This window comes from Astatotilapia calliptera, chromosome 15 (assembly GCF_964374335.1).
Source record: "Astatotilapia calliptera chromosome 15, fAstCal68.1, whole genome shotgun sequence".
Taxonomy (NCBI): domain Eukaryota; kingdom Metazoa; phylum Chordata; class Actinopteri; order Cichliformes; family Cichlidae; genus Astatotilapia; species Astatotilapia calliptera.
The window spans coordinates 18,350,251-18,370,131 of NC_137436.1; the positions used below are offsets into that span (position 1 = coordinate 18,350,251).

Below are 19,881 nucleotides of genomic sequence, written 5' to 3' on the forward strand. Positions count from 1 at the left end.
CTGTCACATCCCAATTAAGGTTTTACATTATTTAGTCAGGCTTGTACTGTTTTGGACAGTTGTATCCTTTTGCACTTTAGTGTTTCCTTTTGGAAGGAGGAGGGGAAAAGCTGGGAATAAGTGAGCTATTTATAGCCAGTGAATCGCAGTTTGGGTTTGCATTTTAACTAACTGAATTGGGAATAAGTTGCAGCACTACTATATTTGGCAATGAGTGTGTGTTAAGAGTGGTCAGTCATTCTTGGAAACCAGGAATCTCGGTTTTTGATGTGCTGAGGTCACTTGATAAAGCTAAGAACTTACAATTGTATATCCAGCATTGGTTACATTATTCTTGTGAAGTCCACACTCATCTGTTCAGCTGCACAGTGAATTGTAGCATCATGACTGATGTGTTGAAAAAAAATCAATAGGAAATAAATAGGTTTGTGTGTACAGTTATGTTCAGTGAACTGAATGAGTTGACTGGAGTCCTGCCTCGGGCCACAAATTAAGTGCTGTGTGAGGAAGTGTGGCGTCTTTTTGGCTGGTGATGAAATTAATGCATACAGCTGTTTAAAAAAAGTTATGAACGTTATGATCATTTTGGAGGTTTGTGCTGCAGTTAACATACAAGCAAACTCTAGGAGACTATTACAGCAATACTGAAGCCCACAGCCTTGATGATCGCAGTACTTACTGCAGTGCTGCTGAATTAGACTATATTGTTTTAAGACAGATGTGCCCAACGAGATGCCAAGGGAGTGTATATCATTACAGTAAATGACAGGCTGTGGATGAGGTCTATCTGTGGCCAAAGGCTTTTGGGTATTGAAAATGAATCTGCAGCTGACGAAAACCAGACCTAATGCTTGCCAAAGGTCCCTGCTTCTAACATCATGTACCACCTACACGGTTTAACCTCAGCGGACAAAGTGATGTAATAAATAAAGTGGAAAAACACGAGTTACAAACCAGGACAGTCAGAGTGGACATCGGCGCATTTCACCTCCTTTCTGATCATTTTGAGTCCTACTACTAGTTTGACTGGGTTTCGGATTCACTTGTATATGAGGGTGGTGGTGGACAAACAGTGGCTGATAGAGGGGGAGAATGAACGAGAGAGGGCTCGCGCTCCCTCCCTCCCCCTCTCTCCTCTCGAGCGCACCGACTGTGACTCCGCTCCCTCTCTCCTACATTCAAACATGGCGAAACTCTTTGCCATTATACCACCACCGTCACCCTCACCTTTCTCCAGTCCATCGCTGTCATCACCACCAACGCCATCACCATCTTCGCCACCATCGTCACCGTTATCTCCGGTAGCGTGATGACCCGCGAGGATGGAGAAGTTGTCGGCGAGCCTGTCGGAGATCACTTGGAGCCCGTTGGCGCTGCCGCTGGACGCGGTGGTCAGCAAGTTCCGTCTGCCCACTCTGGTCCGCCTGGCCCACGGTAAGAGACATAAACCTGCTTCACTGGGTGATTTTACCTCCGACACGACCATAAGAAACTTTTTACACTTTTTTTGTTGTTGAATTCTTTTGCCAACTGTTGTTAGTTAACGCTGAGGCTCCTTATCACTACAATTATCGTAACCGTGACGCTAGTGAAGAAAAATGATGACGAGTAATGAAGAAAAGGGTGAAAATATAAATAAAGTGTGTTTGTGGGAAGCTTTAGAGTATAACGTTCGGTGGGGTTTAAAACAAGTGTCCAAATTTAATGGAGAACGTGTGAAGTGCTTTAATGGCATCAAGGTCGGCAGAAAAAAATACCTTTTCCGGTTTTAACTTTCAAAATAAATGTTCACATTCGTCAGCGCGTTTAGTAAGAGGGAAAACTTGAAATGCGAAAAACTGTAAGCAGCTAACTTGAGCAAAACCAACAAATCTATGAGCACAACGAATTGAATTACTCTTTAATTTAGGCAGATGTTTTGTATAGATGAGTGCAATAGAGCAGATTAAAATAAATGAATTTAAAAGAAAAACATTGGCTTTTAAATAAAAACAGTATAAATAAAAAAATGTGTTTTACTGGTCTGCTAATATTAAAATGCGATTACAGTAAACTTCTCTAAACTTAAGGCACTACAGATTAGTAGAGGATATATTACATGCTCAACATACGCTTTCATTTACATGTCCAGTATATTATATCTTTGTTACGTTGCTCATGTCTATGTCACAAAAATAAATAAATAAGTACATACATCAATGGTAATACGGGATTAAGAGTTAATAGGTTTTATTGTTGATCCCAGTCGCCAGTGCCAGGTTCTTGCTCTTACTTTGAAACCAATCTGATGGTGTTTCCGTTAATATTTTAGTTCAGACTGGCCACCTTGATACACCCGCTGCACCCGTGCCGCACTAGTTCACTGACACGGGCAAGACGCGTTTTAACGTTAGTGTCAAGTTTTCTATTAATTTCTCATGTTTTTCGTTGCCAGCGTGATCCTTCACGTTCACCTTCACCAGATTCGGTGTCTTTAATTTGGAAACGGGCGACGGGTGTCGTGGCCAAAGTTGTTCCAGTCTCAGCGAGGCCTGGAAAGCAACAAAGTATCTGTTGTGCTGTTGAAGTGCTGCTCAATTCTATTCATATGCAAATGCTGTAATCTGTCGGCGAATGTAGTGAATACTAACGAGAAGCAACTCTGGAGAAGAAAAAACCCCTCCAAGTTTCCCCGCTGCACAAAAGCGCGCACCCGAAGCCGTGTCACAGTCCCGGAAAAATTACGCACCTTACTCCCGGCAGCGCGCCTGAACATCGCATAGAGAGACCTCCCGTAGGTGTTTATTAACTGCACTGTAGTTACCCCACTCGTGATGCCTCCTTTTTTGCATATCCAGCCAGCCCAGATGGTAGTTAGTTATTTACAGCAGGGCATGATGACAGCTCCGTTTCAGGGCAGCGTCAACAAACAACTACAGTGTTTATCCATATGGTGTGTGTGTGTGTGTGTGTGTGTGTGTGTGTGTGTGTGTGTGTGTGTGTGTGTGTGTGTGTGTGTGTGTGTGTGTGTGTGTGTGTGTTCTCCGGCAAGAGTGGGTAAAGATGTAATTGAGTGTGATGGGCTGCAATATGAACGCTGCAGACTGCAAATTAAATAGCCACCCAACTGACTGCATTGAGGCTACACAAGGAAAGTTTTCAACCTGTCTGACTCCCTTAGAATATATCAGAGTGGTTAGTAGTGGAAGTGTTTGTGGGGTTTGTCTCAGAACCTAGAAAAAAATAAATGGGTATAACACTTCTCCTAAATTGAAAGGAAACTTCAAAAAGGCATTTATCACAGACCCTTTCAAAGCTCCCTCCCAACTAAAGAAATACCTAGGTGCAAAAATCAAAGTTTAAAACAAAACAGTGGCCCAAACATTGAGGTTTTGAACAGGGAGAAATGTTAAGATAACAGAGAATTACTACATCCTCAGGCAAGAGCGATATAAGACATACTAACATCACAGTTTAGTACGAAGCATTGAATTGGAATGAGCAAAACTTCCTGAAGAAAGCTAACATTGTTTCAGTAGATAATGTGCTTTATTTCTTCCAAGTATCCTTTTCTGTGTTTATAGTCAGCCATCTATCAACATGATTGTTTGACTCAAAGGCTTGGGAGTAACATTGTGTTGCGTGATTGAATTGTACTGCTGTGCTATCAGCAGAAATCAATGCCACTGTGCTACACAGCTCTTGTGAAAGCCGGACTGCCCTGTTTGTGTGTTTGTGTATGGGGGCTGTGTAATTGTAGGTTGCCAGTTGCATAGCAGGGTCCTGATGAGTAGGTTAGCGGGGGGTGATCCATCACTGATTGTGGTAATTATGTGTGCTTTTTACGAGGGTGTTTTAATGTTTTCCACTGCTGAGTTGCTAAGTGTGACCTTAGAATTGAGAAACCTGAGACTTGCACACTATTTGCCTATTCCTTTCTGAGTGTGTGTTTGTTTGCTGCAGGTGAATGTGTGGAGGGTCTGTCAGAGGACGATGTGGTGCTCTTACACTCCTGCCGTCAGTGGACCACAGTGACGGCCCACAGCTTAGAGGAGGGTCACTATGTAATTGGTCCCAAAATTGACATCCCTCTGCAGTATCAGGGTGAGCATGCATCTGCACATACACTTTGCTTTTATACATCAGCGGGGAGAAAACCTTTGTCCTAAATATATAGATTTTCCCTAAAATGTTCATTTGCTGCAGGAGTAAAAAACAGGTCAAGAATTTCTTCAGGATTCTTTTTCTCTGAAAGCATCTACAAACAAAATAGCTGTGGATCAATAAGCTGAAAGTTCAATATGTTATTTTCTTTGTGTTGTTCCTTCAAATCTTATAATACCATTTAATTAAAGTGTTAAGATTTAATTAAGCTTAATATACAGTACTGTGCAAAAGTCTTGAGTCTCGAGTCCTATTTTAACTTTCTTCTCATCTTTTAAAGTTGTCTTGAGCAGTAGTTCTTCAGGCTGTCTGAAGATTTTTCAGAGCTTTTCTTTGGAAATTGGCTGTTTTTCACTCATTGTCAGTCTCTTCCTTGTAGCTGGCTATTTCCTGAGAATTCTTTTGATTGTTAAGCCACTTAACACTGACCTATGAATCATTCAAAGATCAAAAGGCACCTCAACTCCACGAATGGACCAGTGTTGTGTCTACACATAACAGACAACTTAGCAAAGAACCAAAGCAGCCTGTCACCAAAATGCATTATTTGTTACAGTTTCTTCAGTTATATCTATGCAAAATTCTACAGATAACACATTTTGAGAGATATAAAATAGCAATTTTGCACTAAAAAGGTTATTTTCAAAGTACTGCTAGCTGAAAATTTGGCATATCACAGCATGGTGTGTACAGGCAAGAAAAATTATAGCAGATGAACCACACCTGAAAGTCATGTCCATGAGAAATAGGAAACAAATCTAGCAAACACCTGACTTGGGACCTGAGATGTGCATCTGCACAGTCTACTGTTTGCTGAGGCCTCATCAGAAATGGTCTCAATGGAAGGGTGGCGGTCAAGAAGCCATTCTTAGAAGGGAAACAGGGAGAAAAGGTTAAGAAAAGAACTGGACTAAAAATCAGTGGCAACAGATCTTATGGAGTCACGAATCCAAACTTGTGGAGAGTGGAGGAGGTCAGGAGCAAGCAACAAAGATTGTCTAGAACCATCTGTAAAACATGATGTCTCTGTCCTGGTTTTGGGCTGCATTTCAGTCCGTGTTGTTCAGCATCTTGTCAAAATTGACGGAATCATGAATGCAGAAAAGCACAATCAGATTTTGAGCCACCGTGCAATACCATCTGCAAAGCATCCGATTGGCAACAGCTTCATTTTTCAGCATGATAGTATTTACAAACACATTATTGCCAACCAAGTAAAAACATACCTGTATTTAAAAAAAAAGACCAGTGTCTCAAGACTTTTGCGCAATACTCACTATGACTGCATCCTGTGTTTGACACAACACAGTTTGCCAGCATGCTCTAGGGATAAATTGTGCAGCTGTATTTCTACTTAAGAACAGCTTCAAGCACAGTGCTCAGTAGTTTTTTTCCTACATCTATCAAGAAATAAAAAAGTTTCACATAATTGTCATAAACGAACTGAATTTATATTAATAACGACCCTCCCCAACTCCTCCCTCCAGGGTTGATTGGAAACTTCCCTTCTTTGTGTGTTATGTCAGTAAAAACCACTCCTTATTAATGTGAGGTAATTCATAATTAATAATAGAATTGCTGATGCTCCAGTTCATTCAGGAGAGTTCACACTCTTGTTCAAGAAAATGAAAACACCTTGAAACACACAAACCTTCCCCTGACCCTGTTAGTACCAGTAGAAATGTTAGCGGACATCCTACACTTTCCAATCTATTCCAGTAATTCTGTCAGTTTTCTGCTAAGTAATAAAAAAATAACACAATAATCTGGAGCCATTAATTTAACTTTTATTCTTCAAATCTATCAGAGTACCTCTAAACGAATTACAAACTAAAATAATCAGTTATTTAATTTATACTGGGTCTTGGTGTAGTCAAGCTATTCTTAGCTCCTCCCCATTTCAAAACAACTTTTATCTGATTGGTTGTCCCTCACAAACAGAATGTTTAAAAGAGAGATGTGCGGGGGTCATCTTTTGACATTCAGAGCCTTGTGCCTGAGGTGGCCATATTATGGACATCCACGCACTCTGATATTATACAGATCCAAAAGTTGAAATACTCTAAACAAGTTTACTTAAACCAGAGATTTCGTCCCTCATTATGCAGTATAAAACTTTTCCTATCCTTAATATGATCATCTGCCATTGTAACAGACAGGGAATGAATAAAAGCATAATAGAATCTCTTTGCGGAGGAGTTGCGTACTTTAAACTCTTAATGTACAGATGAGCACATCTTCTACTACCACCTTCATTCACACATTCACTCGTGTACCATGTGACCTTGTCTGACTCCAGTTGTCCATTGACTCGCGTCTTCCTGCTGAATGAGTCTAGCCAGCATGACCTCACCGGAGCTCATCCCCACCATCCCATTGTTCCGACTCTCAACCCAGTCACATTATTCTCAGTGTAACTGGATCTTAATGCCTTCTCTCCATTGCTTCCTCCACTGATGGAGTGCTGATGTCACCTCACGCTACAACATTTGGCTGGGAGGGGGGAGTATGTTGAGATCATTCAGCATTTCATATCTGAAACACGTGACAGCTAGTATTTCCCAGAGATTAGACACACAGAAAGTAATAAAATAGCAAATATATATATATTACCAAGTAGAATAAAGAATGCCCAATAAAGGTAACAACGATTCACTAGTTTGTTCAGTTTCTTTGTTTTTTAAACTTATTTTATTGGTTTAGTGTTGAGATTGGATTGAAAGCTATAAATTATAATACGCACAATAAAGGCAAGCTTTTGTTTTATTCTTATATTCATGAATGCTTATTAAAGATGGTGAAATATTTTAATTAATAAGGTCAGCTTAAGTCCTGTGAGCCAAAGAGCTCCGGCTTCAGACTCAGCTCAGGCTTTTTCTTTTCACTCTTGGCTCTGCATGATGTCATGGAGAGGGGATATCCTTCCTATAGTCATAACTAAGGAGGTGCAAGGCTCATTAAAGGATAAATGGGAATTACTTTGGACTGACTGTTTAAAGCTGCTCTAGTAAACTCCTAGATGTATAAATAAATAAATCTATGCAGAGTCGGAGATATGCAGATTTTTTTCAACTTAATGGCATTGTTCATTAGCATTGGTTATTTTTTCCAACGTTTCTGTTTATATCCGTTTTAATGTAGAACTTTTGGGGTGTTATCAGTATAAACAGGAAAGATCTGTATAGCCTCTTGTAAGCTCAAAAAGTGGTTAATATTAATGCCTAATTTCAGGATCTGGGAGAGTGAGTTGTTCTTTTATGTTCTCACTCCCAGCGGGTAACGGCCCTCAATTAATTGCTTGAATAATCAGAAGACAGTCTTTTATATGACTTGACTTTCACATTGTAGTCTTAGGCAGAGCTCTGACAAAAATCAACACACAACAAACAGACTGTATTGTCTGCTTCTCCCAGCCAGCTGTGACCCCCTATTTTTCTCTTTTCCTCTTGCAAGAATTGCACAAAGTAATGTTGCCCCTCTCTCTTCTTCACTACACTAAACACAGCAACAATGGACAAACTCAACCAAAGGTCCCTTGCTTACATTCAGTGGGTTTAGAGCCCTTGTTGTGGCCAGTCAGCTCATCCGTGCAGTTCAAACATAAAAGTTCTGGCCACGGAGAAAAGCTGATTAAAACATGCTGTGTGCTTCCAAGATTTAATTAAAAAGGAGTATCTGTCCAGCTTTAAAGATAGAAGGCTGCAGCTCCATAATTCTTTTAGTGACCTATTCTGGCTGTAATCCTTGACTTTACTTGTGTTGTTTTGTTTGTTTGTTTGCAATAAATATAGTTGTTTCTTATTTGTGTCTAATCAGTTTGCAATCGTGAAAAAGTGTGTTCGTAATCAAAGAGTGGTTTTTTATGTGATGAAATCAAATAGGAGACCCTGAAGCAAATCATCAGCCTGACATCCTCTTTACTTAATGATGCATTCCAACAGATCCGAAAAAGACGCATTTACATGAACGCATCCTTTTAGCACTACTTTTGTGTCCCTTTAAATATGTTAGATGAGTTGCTTTGGAATCACAGGCCATCGTCTGTGATGAGCTAATGTCTGTGTGATGACTTCATACAGGAAGTCTAAATAAGCGTAGGATGAGTGCAATATAGGTTTCCCCGTGGGGATGGACAACAGGATGCCTCCCTCCTTCTTCTCCTCCCTGCTTGTCTGCATCCTCGTCTACCCATCACTGAGAGGCTGGGATGACAGAGGACAGAAAAGCTGAATGATCACTTATCATGAATGGGATTAAGGGAAGCAACTGAGGCTGCAACCACCCTTGTAAGGTGGACCCAGTGGCCAAAAGCCTTATGTGGAAGCCTTTACAAATACCAGCCTGCTTTATCATATAGCAAGAGCAGCTTTTTAATATGACGTCACATCTGTGTTCTGTTGCCTATCAGCGACATTTGGAATCTCACTTTTGACTAAATATACATTTCCAGAATTGAGCAGGGCTTTGTTTAGGTTGGTGGTAAACCTTGTTTTATTTCCAACTCCTACTCTTTGAGGGGGTGGTGGGTTGTGTTGAAAAGTGGGATTTTGCTGGTATTGTTAGGTGGGTGGAAGCTCCTTATCCTAGGGGCTCATTTTGAATTGGAAAGTGGGGGGTGGAAGAAAAAGAGAATGAGAGAGCTTCTGGCGTAGATGATGGTAGAGTTTGGTATTCTACTCTGTCTACCAGACAAAAAAACCCAAAAAAACCCCAAAAAAACTTCTCTTGTTCATTCAAACTCTGACTCTGTGAAAAGAAGGAGGATCCTCGAAAGGATGTAGTCGTTCCATTGCAGTCTGATAAACTGGCCAACAGGAGCAAAGCATTTAAAATGTCCTTTGAACAATGTCGGTTTGGTTTACGGGCTGTTAAATGACTCTTTTCAATGTTGAAAAGAGGCAAAAAGGCAAAAAAAAAATATTTACAGCTTCAACAGCACAAAACTTAAGTTCAGGAGGGTGAAAGATTTACAGACGAGGGGATGAGCAAGGGACAGAAAGAGTCAAAGAGAGAGAGGGATGAGTTTGTGTGTGTGCGTGACAGTGTATGTGTAAGTGTCTCCATGGTGATGTGTCTCTGCTCTGCGTGAGAATGGGGGTCCTTTATTCGTTACTGTGGCAACCCAGTCGGCTGTCGATTGGGAAAGAGCTGGTGCCAGGTCATAGGTCACCGAGGTGTCTTTATATTCCTCTGCTGCAGATGTGTGTGCTTTTATAGTGAAACTATAAGCAGCCGAAAAGGAACTTTTCACCCGCTCTTTTTCCCCGCCTCTGGCTTTTTCCTAACTCGCTCTCCCCTTCCACTCTTCTCTTCCTACCTCTTTTCACTGTTTCTCTTCTCCCATCTCTCAACATAATCTTCTTCTGTCCTCTCTCTCATTTCCTTTGCCACTCTTCACCCCTTTCTTTCCTCCTGTATCACACCGATCTTCTCTATAGGCAAATTCAAGTTGCTGGATGAAGACCGGGACGTCAGGGATCCAGTCCAGTATTTCTCTAGTGTGGAGGAGGTTGCTGGTGCCTTTCCAGACCGAGTTTTTGTCATGGAGACGATCACTTTCAGTGTCAAAGTAAGGCACGCCTATAATGAATTTCCACTTCAGCTTTGCCCTATTTACCACCACAGCAAAAACGTGTTTGAAAGAAAGCGAACAGACACTGAATAGACAATAAAGACAGCTTTAATGAAATCTAAACAGCATTAAGATTTGGTCAAAACTGAAAGGTGAAAAGCCTTCTTCTAAGGTGTTTGAAAAGTGAAGGGACACTCTTCCTTCTCAACATTTCTGCAACCTCCTCAGACTGTGCACTCGAAGTGGATGCTTGAAGTGTGGCTGTCTGATCACAGTCATTTCATATCTAAATATGTTATAACAAATGAAAAAACAAAGGCAAGGATGTTTGTATTACTGAAACAAAAACTAGGTGTAAAACATGAAATGGTGGGTGAAATCTAGTTGCATTGAAGTTTTCCATAATAGCCTCAAAAGAGGACTTTTCACTTTTGTTTAACCAAATTTAGATATAGACTTCTTTTTTCGAGGCCATGATTGGCTGACGAGAATTTGGTCCAAAAAAAAAAGGTCCATGGATGGGGAGTGGCTTTTAACTACAGGTAGTTAACTAACCACAACAGTACTTTTATAGTAATTAATCCCTGAGTCATGCAATATCTTATACACATATACATCCATGTCTGTGTTGCAGGTTGTTTCAGGGGAATTTAGTGAAGACAGTGAGCCCTACAGTTTCACTCTGCAGGCTGGAGATGAGCTGTCGCTCATGGGGAAAGCAGAGCTTCTCTGTGCCACTCCCTCAAAGGAAAAGACGGGACTGAGCGCGCTTCTTAGACGACTAGGAAAGACTCCCAGAAGTAAGTCAGGCTGAACTATTGAGCTGTAAAGTTATGAAGCGCCGTTTCAGTTGTAGAACATGCACACGAGAACGAGGAAAACAAAAGCACTGGCAGAACTGAAGGTTGCTGAAGTTCATTCCTTTTTTTTTTTTTTGAAGAATACCAGTCAGCCGCAACATTTAAACCTCCTGCCTAATATTGTTTAGGTGTCCTTCATGCCGCAAAAGACAGCTTTGACCTGTTGCAGCATGGACACAGGTTCCCTGGGGCTGTTCGTTGGCAGAAGATCTTATGGGTCCTGTGGATTGCAGGGTAGGGCCTTGATGAGTCCTGCGGATTGGGAGTCCAGACCCGGCAGTGAACACATTGGACTCTTTGTGTGGTCCTAGAGCCATTCTCGAGCATTTTTTACAGCGTGGCTGGGCACATTGTCCTGCTAGTGGAGGTCACTTGTGTTGAAGATATCCTGTTGCTATTGGTGGGTGGGAGGGGGTGGTATTTGGCGCATGTGAAAATAACTTTCAGAACCCAGAGTTTCCCAGCAGAACATTGCGCTGTAACAAGAAGATCAAAGGTATTCACTTCACATTGAAATCTGTGGATTTGTCTTTCAAACATAGACATTTTTGAAAAAGTTAAAATTGTATTATTGTTGTGTTAGGACTGATCCACCCGTGAACTCCTAAATATCTTCTTTGTCTCTTCAGGTAAAACGCCCTGCCTGGTCTGCATGAACCATCGCACCAATCAAAGTGTCAGTTTGCCCTTTGGCTGCCGTGGACGCTTCTGCACACGCTCTCCACTGGAGCAAGGCATGCTGGGGGGGGAGCACACGGTGCGCAGCATCATCGAGAGAGTCCGCCTCCCCGTCAACGTGTCTGTGCCGTCGAGGCCGCCACGAAACCCCTACGACCGTCACGCAGTACGAGAGGGCCACCGCTACAAGCTGCTCAACATAGTCAGCAAGACGGTGGTGCTCTGCATGGTTCTCCGCCATCAGGAAGTCTCCCCCTCCCACTTTTTGTTGCTGCGTTGCATGCCCCGGTTTAATGTGGCCGAGGCCTCCGTGCACAAAGCAGCATTGGAGAGCCTTCTTCTGCGACATGCATTTGACCCAGATGCCTACTCTCGTGCTGTTAGAGAAACTCGGCCAGAATTGGAGTGTATGACTGAGGAGTGTGTGAGCCCACGGCGCTCTCGCGTGTGCGTGTCGAGCCAGGACTCATTGGCACCGGCACTGCAGCGTCTCTCAATGTGCGGGTATGTTGGTGGAGTCTCAGACAGCGTATCTCAGCGCTGCAGGGACTCCCTTGGAGAGCGGCTAGGGGAGGGGCCAGGTGAGGAGAGGGAGTATGTGACTCCTGAATGGACTGAGGGTGAAATGAGGACCGCTGAGGAAATCCCTTATGAGGAACTCTGGACCAATCAAAATGCAGAGGGCTTAGGAAAGGAGCCAAACCTCATATCCTTCCATTCATCTTCCTCACTGGATGGTTCTCTTGGTACTGTGGTGACAAGAGTGTCTACCCCGCCACCTGTACCTCCAAAATCTGATGCTGTGAGTTGCAGTCCTTGCCTCCCATCCATCTTCTCGTTCTTCAGTCTGTCATCCTTCTTATCTGTCCACAGTAGCATCCGGCTGTTAAAAGTCAGGATGGCTGCCTTGAATTATTCATACACAACAGCTCTTAAACCCCACTGATACACTCAACGCAAATACAAGCGCACACTGACTGTAATGCACACTGACTGGAAATGCTGCAATACACCACCCTTACTCTTATAGCACATACAGATATACATAGATAGATAGAGATACATAAGCTGGTCAGCCTCAACATAAAAACCACGTACACAGTGTTGTGTAAGCCTATTTGTGCTGCCAAAATGGCTCTAACCTGTTTCTCCATAGACATGGGATCCCTTAAGATGTCCTAGAACAAAGGTAGTGGATCCTCTGGGAATGTTCTGGCACATTACACAGCTCAGATTGGGATCTGTCATGTCTGGATAACCAGTCAGTGTCTTTGTATTTTTTCCATGTTCTCGAGGAGTTTTTGCAGTGTTTCGGGGAGGATTGTTCTTTTAGGAGAAACCACTATCATCAGTTCCACATTGCCATGGGAGCTGTTATTGACCTGGGTTGGTCGTACGTGTCTACTTATCTCCATCAATGTAAGGACCCAGGATTTCCAAGCAGAACTAGAGAGAATCAGTGCTGTCGTTCACTTCACTCATTAGTGGTTTTTAGGTTGTGGCTGATTATTTCTAATGAATTGAACCGAAAGCTAAAGCTATTAAGACTGCTGAAGCTTTTTAATGTGATTGCTATAAATCAGCACTACAACTCCTAGGAGAAATTTCTTAAACATATAGAGCATTTCAGTTTTTTAATATTATAAGGATTACTTGGATTATGGATTATTGTGTGAATTAACTTGCTGAGACCAGAAGAAAAAAATCTGTCTGAAAATAACCAAAGGAAATTAATTTCCACAGACTTGATTGGCATGGTTGTTTTAGTTTGCTCTTTTTAATATCATATGCAGCAAGGTCCTAACTTCAATAGCAGAGTGGTTATTCAGCAGCTAAGCCCTAGTCTTTCCTAAGCTAGCATGTGTCATTGATTTTCTCTCTTTAAATAACATAGAAATTCAAAGATGTGTGACTAACACATTACCTTTACTGTAAATGGACTGATCATGCTTCCATGCATAGTCACCCCTTCAAGTTCCCATTTGGAGCCAGGAAATCTCCCATTAAAGTCTCATTGACTGGCTCCATCAGAGTTCCCAGGGTTTGGCTTGACATTGAGTTACAGAAAAGTCTGAGAAGGTCATACCTAGGAATTTTTTTTCTTCAGAAAATAAGCATTGCAGGTGATATATTGTTAGCTTTCTTTGTACATTTTTGTGAATTTGTGGTATTTTTTACTTTTGCTTTTGGTGAGACCAAATAACTGTTGTTCTACTGATTACAAATGAATTAATCACCTCTACTGTTTTCGCCTAAATGCTGCTGTACAGCAAAAATGCAGACTTGCCTTAAAATATTCCTTTTGTAGCGCATAATGAAATTTATAACGTGCATTACATGATGTATAATGAAATTTACTAGATTAATTTTAACACTCAAACTGGTGCAAGTCAGGCTTTATGTAGACTATAAAGGTTCTTTTTTAATATGGTAATGCATTTTCTGTACAGCTCTAGTGTTGACCTTAAAGCTGGGGGTCGACCAGCACTTCCATGAATTAAAACATCTCTTTTTTCTTGTCTTTTTAAAGAGGAAATGGTGTCCTATTGAAAACAATGTTGTTTTACCTAGTGAGCTGTTTCACATTTCTAAGAGTCTTCCCAGGCAATGGTGTCCATGTGTAACTGTGTATGTTGTTTGTAAAGCGCACATTTTCATGCTTTTGTTTTGTTTAATTAACTTTTTTTCCCTTTTAAAGTGAGGGCAGCGGAACAGAAAGGTTTGTGTGGGTGTTGACGTCTCCTCTGCAACTGGATTATACCCTGTCACACATAGCGTTCTCCTGATATTTAGCCTGCCAAGACACTGTGTGTGTGTGTGTGTGTGTGTGTGTGTGTGTGTGTGTGTGTGTGTGTGTGTGTGTGTGTGTGTGTGTATCTAGATGCTGCTACTGTGTGTAAGGACTTTGTTTGAGTTGTAAAGGTCACAAAGTTTGACATTTACTATGTGTTGCACGCACACACTTGCACAAAGCCTCCTGAGAAGTCTATTTTTAAGATTAACCTTTTTTTATTTGGCTGTTGTGTGTGTTATTGTTATGCTTATGTTTCTGTGTGTGTGGTTTGTGCTTGCAGGTGAGAGAGGAGTGTCGCTATTTGATCGCCCCTCCAGTTCCCCCTCGTTGCTCCAAAGGAGGCTCCATCTCCAGTCCAGCTCCCAGCCCTCCTGTTCCACCTCGCTTCCCCAAAACGTCCACCTCCCCGAGACCAAACATCTCCTTTTACTCCTCTGGACTACAGGACAGGTACAGTATAAAACACGTAATGTGTAAATCCTTATTTTGACATACTGGTATCATTTTAGAGAGGATTGAAAGCCTTTTCTGGTTTCACTGCTTGACATGATTGATTACACGAAAAGGGAGAGAATGAAGTTCCTCGAGTTCCAAACTACTGCAAGAGTCCAAATACTGTAGCTTCAAACAGAGCTACTGCAATGGCTGTTTCCAAATAAATTGCAATGAAAAATGTCCAAAAGATATGGATGTAGACACCCATTAGTTTGTGGACTTCTATTTTCAAGTCTCAAGTTTAGATTGTTTTTTCCTTAGTGCAACCCACCTGACGAGCAATAATATTTGTCTGATAAGTCACCAACATGCGGGGAAGTCTTTTTTTTTTTTGGCTGCATTTTTCAGCTCTGAAAGGTTACTGCTTACAGATTTCCCGTTCTTGCCCTTTAAAGAAGATTATAAGGTATATGGAAAGAAAGTATGGGAAGGTTATCTAATCTGAACTGACAGAAGCACAGAAAGCAATGCCATTTTACAATATGAAGCTCCATATTGATTGTTTGCTTGTTCTATAAATAGACGATATATGGAATGATACATTTTTTATGAATTGACAGCAAGCTAAGGAGAATTTTTCAGCAGGTAGCTGCTGGAACTTGAAATATGGTCATTTAAATACTTTTGTAAATATGATATGTAGCTGATATGTAACATTTCCATTTTCTCTGTCTTGTCCCAGTTGCTCCCCCTCCCCCGATGCCTCCCTCTACTGTTACCCGTGCTCTTGGGGTGACTGCTCTGCCCCTAATCCTACTAGTCCTGAGCCTGTCTCTGGCATCCCTACAGACAACACAGCCAATCCTCAGCCTGCACAAGCCACCTGGGCAGAGCCATGGGTGGATTCCTTCACTTCCTCTGGACTTCGACTCAGACCGCCACCCCCACAGAGTCGATTTGCTCCCTTTGGGGCGTTGAACCCCTTCAACCGCCAGTCCCCTTGTCCCTCGCCTGAGCCTGCTCCCAATTCCACAACAGATTCTTCCAGAGGCGCGGAGGGTGGTGGGACATCAACAGGAGTCCCTGAGGGGTTGTCCCCGCTCCCTGACCCTACCTGGCGACCTCCCGCTGACCTGTCTGCTCTGTCATTGGAGGAAGTCTCAGCTTGCCTGCGGTTTATTGGCCTATCAGAGGCAGCGGTGTCCGTGTTCCAAAGGGAGCGAATCGATGGCAGCTTGCTGGTGCAGCTGACTGAAGATATCTTGTCACATGACTTCCACCTGAGCCGACTCCATGTGACCAAGATCACACAATTCATACAGGGCTGGAGGCCCAAAATCTAATATACACACTGTCCTGAGAATGTGCCTGTTGGCTGCTGAGCCTCCCTGAATGTGCCTTCCACTGTGACCAACTGGCTGCTGAGCCCAATGAATGAAACTGAAGGAAACAACGCCACACTGTGGTCAAACTGTAGAATTGACACTTGACTGGCTCTAATGCTCAAAGTCAGACTGACATGTTTCCTGTCTGAATCACAGTCTGGCACTACTTTACTAACAAATGGCTACAACAGAGAGCTCCAGGATAAAAGTGCCCTCTTTGGAACTTAAAGTCTGATTTAAACAATGTGTGGCGTTCACACCGTTCAACTTAGAATTTGATATGCAGGGGAAATTTCTATCATTTTACTTTAAATGAGATTTGATGAATGAACAGAATTTCAGCACTTTTTAGACACTTTATTTAGTCATCAATAGGTGTTAAATTAATTTCAAGACAAGGTAATTTAAGGAATTGTAACATTTTGACCCTATACAGGTCATTTAGACATCCTTCTTTATTCACTGAGTTTCAGTGGAATGTAATTGGCACAGATAAAGTGGGAGGTTGTTGTAAATTAAAACTACCTTCAAAAGAACAATGAGGAAAATATGAAAAATATCAGACCTCTGAGCAGTCATTGACAAAATTACTGAGGTTTTGGACTGATTTTTTTTTGGTACAGGTCAGTCTATGCTTCGGGAGGGATGATATTTTTATTAACAGTCCCTTTAAAGGTAACAATGAGTGTTATAGTAAAACTCAGAAATGGAGTTGTAAGAGTACCTCAGATTTCTCATCCACATAGATTGATCAAAGTCCTACAATATCAGGAATTGTCACCACTCAGTTTCCTTGGAAAGCTAATATTTCTGCCACTACCTTTGCTGCCTTTTTCACCCACTGTTTTAGATCCATCTGTGAGTGCTTTGTTTCTGTTATAATCTCTTGTAACATCTGCAGATGACCTAAAATAAAGACAGAAAAGCAACAGCGAGAGAGACAGGGGAGAATTCTTCATTGAACTTGCTCCACCTGGCCGAGCATGAGGTTATCAGCACAAACCTCATCTTCAGATAGCAGACATTAGAAACTGATAATGAATGTAGTCGAATTTTGTAATAAGTTAACACAGCTACTCTTTGCTTTTCTACATAGCATAAAAAAGCCCAAGTTATTAAGTCTTGGACAGAACAGCTGTGAAGTTTGTTCAATGAATTAAAAAGAAACTCACATAAAAATGTATAATAAATAAACAAAAAAAAATTCTACCTAAAATCACTGAGTCAGAAAAATGATAATAAGCACAACACTTCAGTTTCTCTTCTTAGAGCATTAAAAATGAGATGTTTTTACTAGAGATGGACCGATCCGATATTACGTATCGGTATCGGTCCGATACTGACCTAAATTACTGGATCGGATATCGGAGAAAAATAAAAAATGTAATCCGATCCATTAAATATCACGAAAGCACCTCACAAAACTTGCAACACGCCGTAACTCACCTCAGAACGTTAGCACGTCGGAGCAGTATGCATCACGTGATAGAGCGGCTGTGGCATGCGGGACCTGTCGGTGGTCTGTTTGAGCATTTGGAGCTTCGCTAGCAACCCGGCATTTCATCTCCGACAAAGTTATCCCCGAGAGAAGTAAAGCAAGTGAGTAAGTCCATCTCTGAATGTTTGTAAAGCATTCCTGCGTTAAGCTTAACGAGCGACTGCCTCTCGCTCTCCGGCTGCTACTTCAATCATGAAACTGCTTAATGATCAGCTGATCGGCTTTTCTGTCGCGAGTCCGTGTCTCTTGTTTGTTTTTGGCCCACTTTGCACCAGAAAGAGGAAACCAGCGGCTGAACAACAGCAGCACGTTTAAGCTTGATCAGCTGTTGTTAGAATGTATTTAATATTACTTTCTACTCGAGGATCTTTTTCTACGTAGCTGACGGCTGTAACTGTGCAGGGGCGCATCTAGCAAAGTTTAGCCAGGGGGGCCGATAGGGCATGAACAGGGAAAAGGGGGCACAAAGACATACTTTTCTTTCTTATTCTCATTTAAGATGTCTCGCTTTTAATTATTTAATATTTATCTGAATCTTACACCCAAAGTTTTAATCTGATGTAAAATGTATAGAAGTCCATTACTGTATATAGTGACTATTAAGTCTAATATATATACCCTAGTAAGCTATAGTACTTTTTCCTTTGGGAAGGTACCATCTGTGCAGTCTGCAATTTTGTTGAAGAAAGATGTTGAATCTATTTAATATTTCTTGAAAAATAATTGATTTCCGTGCATTTTTTTTTTTTCACACTGCATCAAATTAAGGTTGATTACGTCGATTAAGCATCATGAGGTGGAGCGTGAGGGGTGGTTCCCTATTTTTTATTTATTTATTTTTGTTGTTGCTGGGAGTTGGAACCCTGTTAGTTAGCATAAATATTAAGCAACCTAAGTACTCTTTAAAATACCAGAATAGGGAGGATGGTGTAGGTTTAAGTTTATTAGATTGATCAGTATTGCTGAACTATGAAATATTTTTTTTTTTTGCATACAGGTATAACAGAATAGCTTTAGTGTAGTTGTTGTTTTAAACTTGAGTATGAACTTATACAAAATGCAGCAAGATATTTAAAAAACAGTTTTGTTGATTAAAAAACACTATATCGGATTCATATCGGTATCGGCAGATATCCAAATTTATGATATCGGTATCGGACATAAAAAAGTGGTATCGTGCCATCTCTAGTTTTTACACCTTGGTATTCAGAAGTATTAATTCTTTGTAGCATAGATTCAACAAGGTGCTGGAAAATTTGGCTTACATTGACATGATTTGTTGACTACACATCTGTGATGTGAATCTCCTTTTTCACCACATGCCAAAAATGCCATCTGAGTACAGCAAACTCATTGGTGTGTTCAAAAACCACAGTTTGAAGTTTTTATCCTGTTGGAATTAGCCATCAGATTAATACACTGTGCCCATAAAGGCATAGACATGGTCAGCAATGTTGCTATTAAGGTTATCCCCTACACCATTACACCACCAGCAGGAGCCTGAGAAGTTGTTATGAGCCAGGATAGATTCATGCTTTCATGTTTATGCAAATTCTGACCCTGCCATCTGAATGTCACAGCAGAAATTGAGATTCAGGCAGAGTTTTTTCAGTCTTTTGTTATCCAATTTTGGTGAGCCCATATAAACTGTAGCCTGAGTTTCATTTTAGCTGACACCTACTGCTGTAGCCCATCTGCTTAAATGTTCGACTTGTTGTGCGTTCAGGGGTTTTCTTCTGTGTACTTTGGTTGTAATGAGTTGTTACATGAGTTATTGTTGGTTTCCTGTCAGCTTGAAGCATTCTGGTTGTTCTCGGACCTCTGGCACCAAACAAGGCAACTGCTGCTTAGTAGATATTTTCCCTTTAAAAAAAACAACACTACTCTGTAAATCCTAGAGATGGTTGTGTGGCAAAAATCCCAATAGATCAGTTTCTGAAATACCCAAACCAGCCCATCTGGCACCAACAATCATGCCACATTTAGAGTCACTTTAATCATCTTCCTTCCATATTCTGATGCTCAATTTAAAGTTCAGGAGGTCATCTTTGCTATGTTTACATGCATAAATACACTAAGTTGCTGTCATGTGGTTGACTAGATATTTGTGTTACTGAGCCGTTGAACAAATCTGCTAATGTACAAATCTGCTGAGAGAGGGGCAGATGCCCCCCGGCCCCAAACTAGATCTCTGCTCTTACCTGTGTGTTCTATTTGAGGGGTGTATCCTGAGGACAGTATTGTAATATAACTGGCTACACTGAGGGCAATCACAAAGCAAGATCATCCAAATGATCCAAATAACTGACAATGCAATTTATGTTGTTGTGAATCACTACCTGTAATTTTTTTTACTATTATCCCCAGATTTGATGGGTTTCAGCCAGGGCAAAAGCTGAAGTAAAGTTTCACTCTGATCTACTACACTCATGTAATACTGATCTACTCTGCAATCTTGTAACTACAAAGCCACTGAAGAAATAAAGGAGAGATCAAAAAAATAAACCGAATGACAC

The 19,881-nt window shown here is 41.3% G+C and overlaps 1 protein-coding gene across 1 annotated transcript; it reads left to right on the forward strand.

Annotated features, from left to right (window-relative positions):
• Positions 1 to 817: 817 nt before the first annotated feature.
• On the forward strand, positions 818 to 19,870 carry gareml (GRB2 associated, regulator of MAPK1-like). Its single transcript, XM_026142714.2, has 7 exons — positions 818 to 1,434; positions 3,943 to 4,083; positions 9,582 to 9,712; positions 10,350 to 10,515; positions 11,205 to 12,055; positions 14,328 to 14,497; positions 15,225 to 19,870. The coding sequence occupies exons 1-7, from the start codon at positions 1,323 to 1,325 to the stop codon at positions 15,823 to 15,825; spliced, it is 2,172 nt and encodes a 723-aa protein (XP_025998499.1). The 5' UTR covers positions 818 to 1,322; the 3' UTR covers positions 15,826 to 19,870.
• The last annotated feature ends 11 nt before the right edge of the window (positions 19,871 to 19,881 follow it).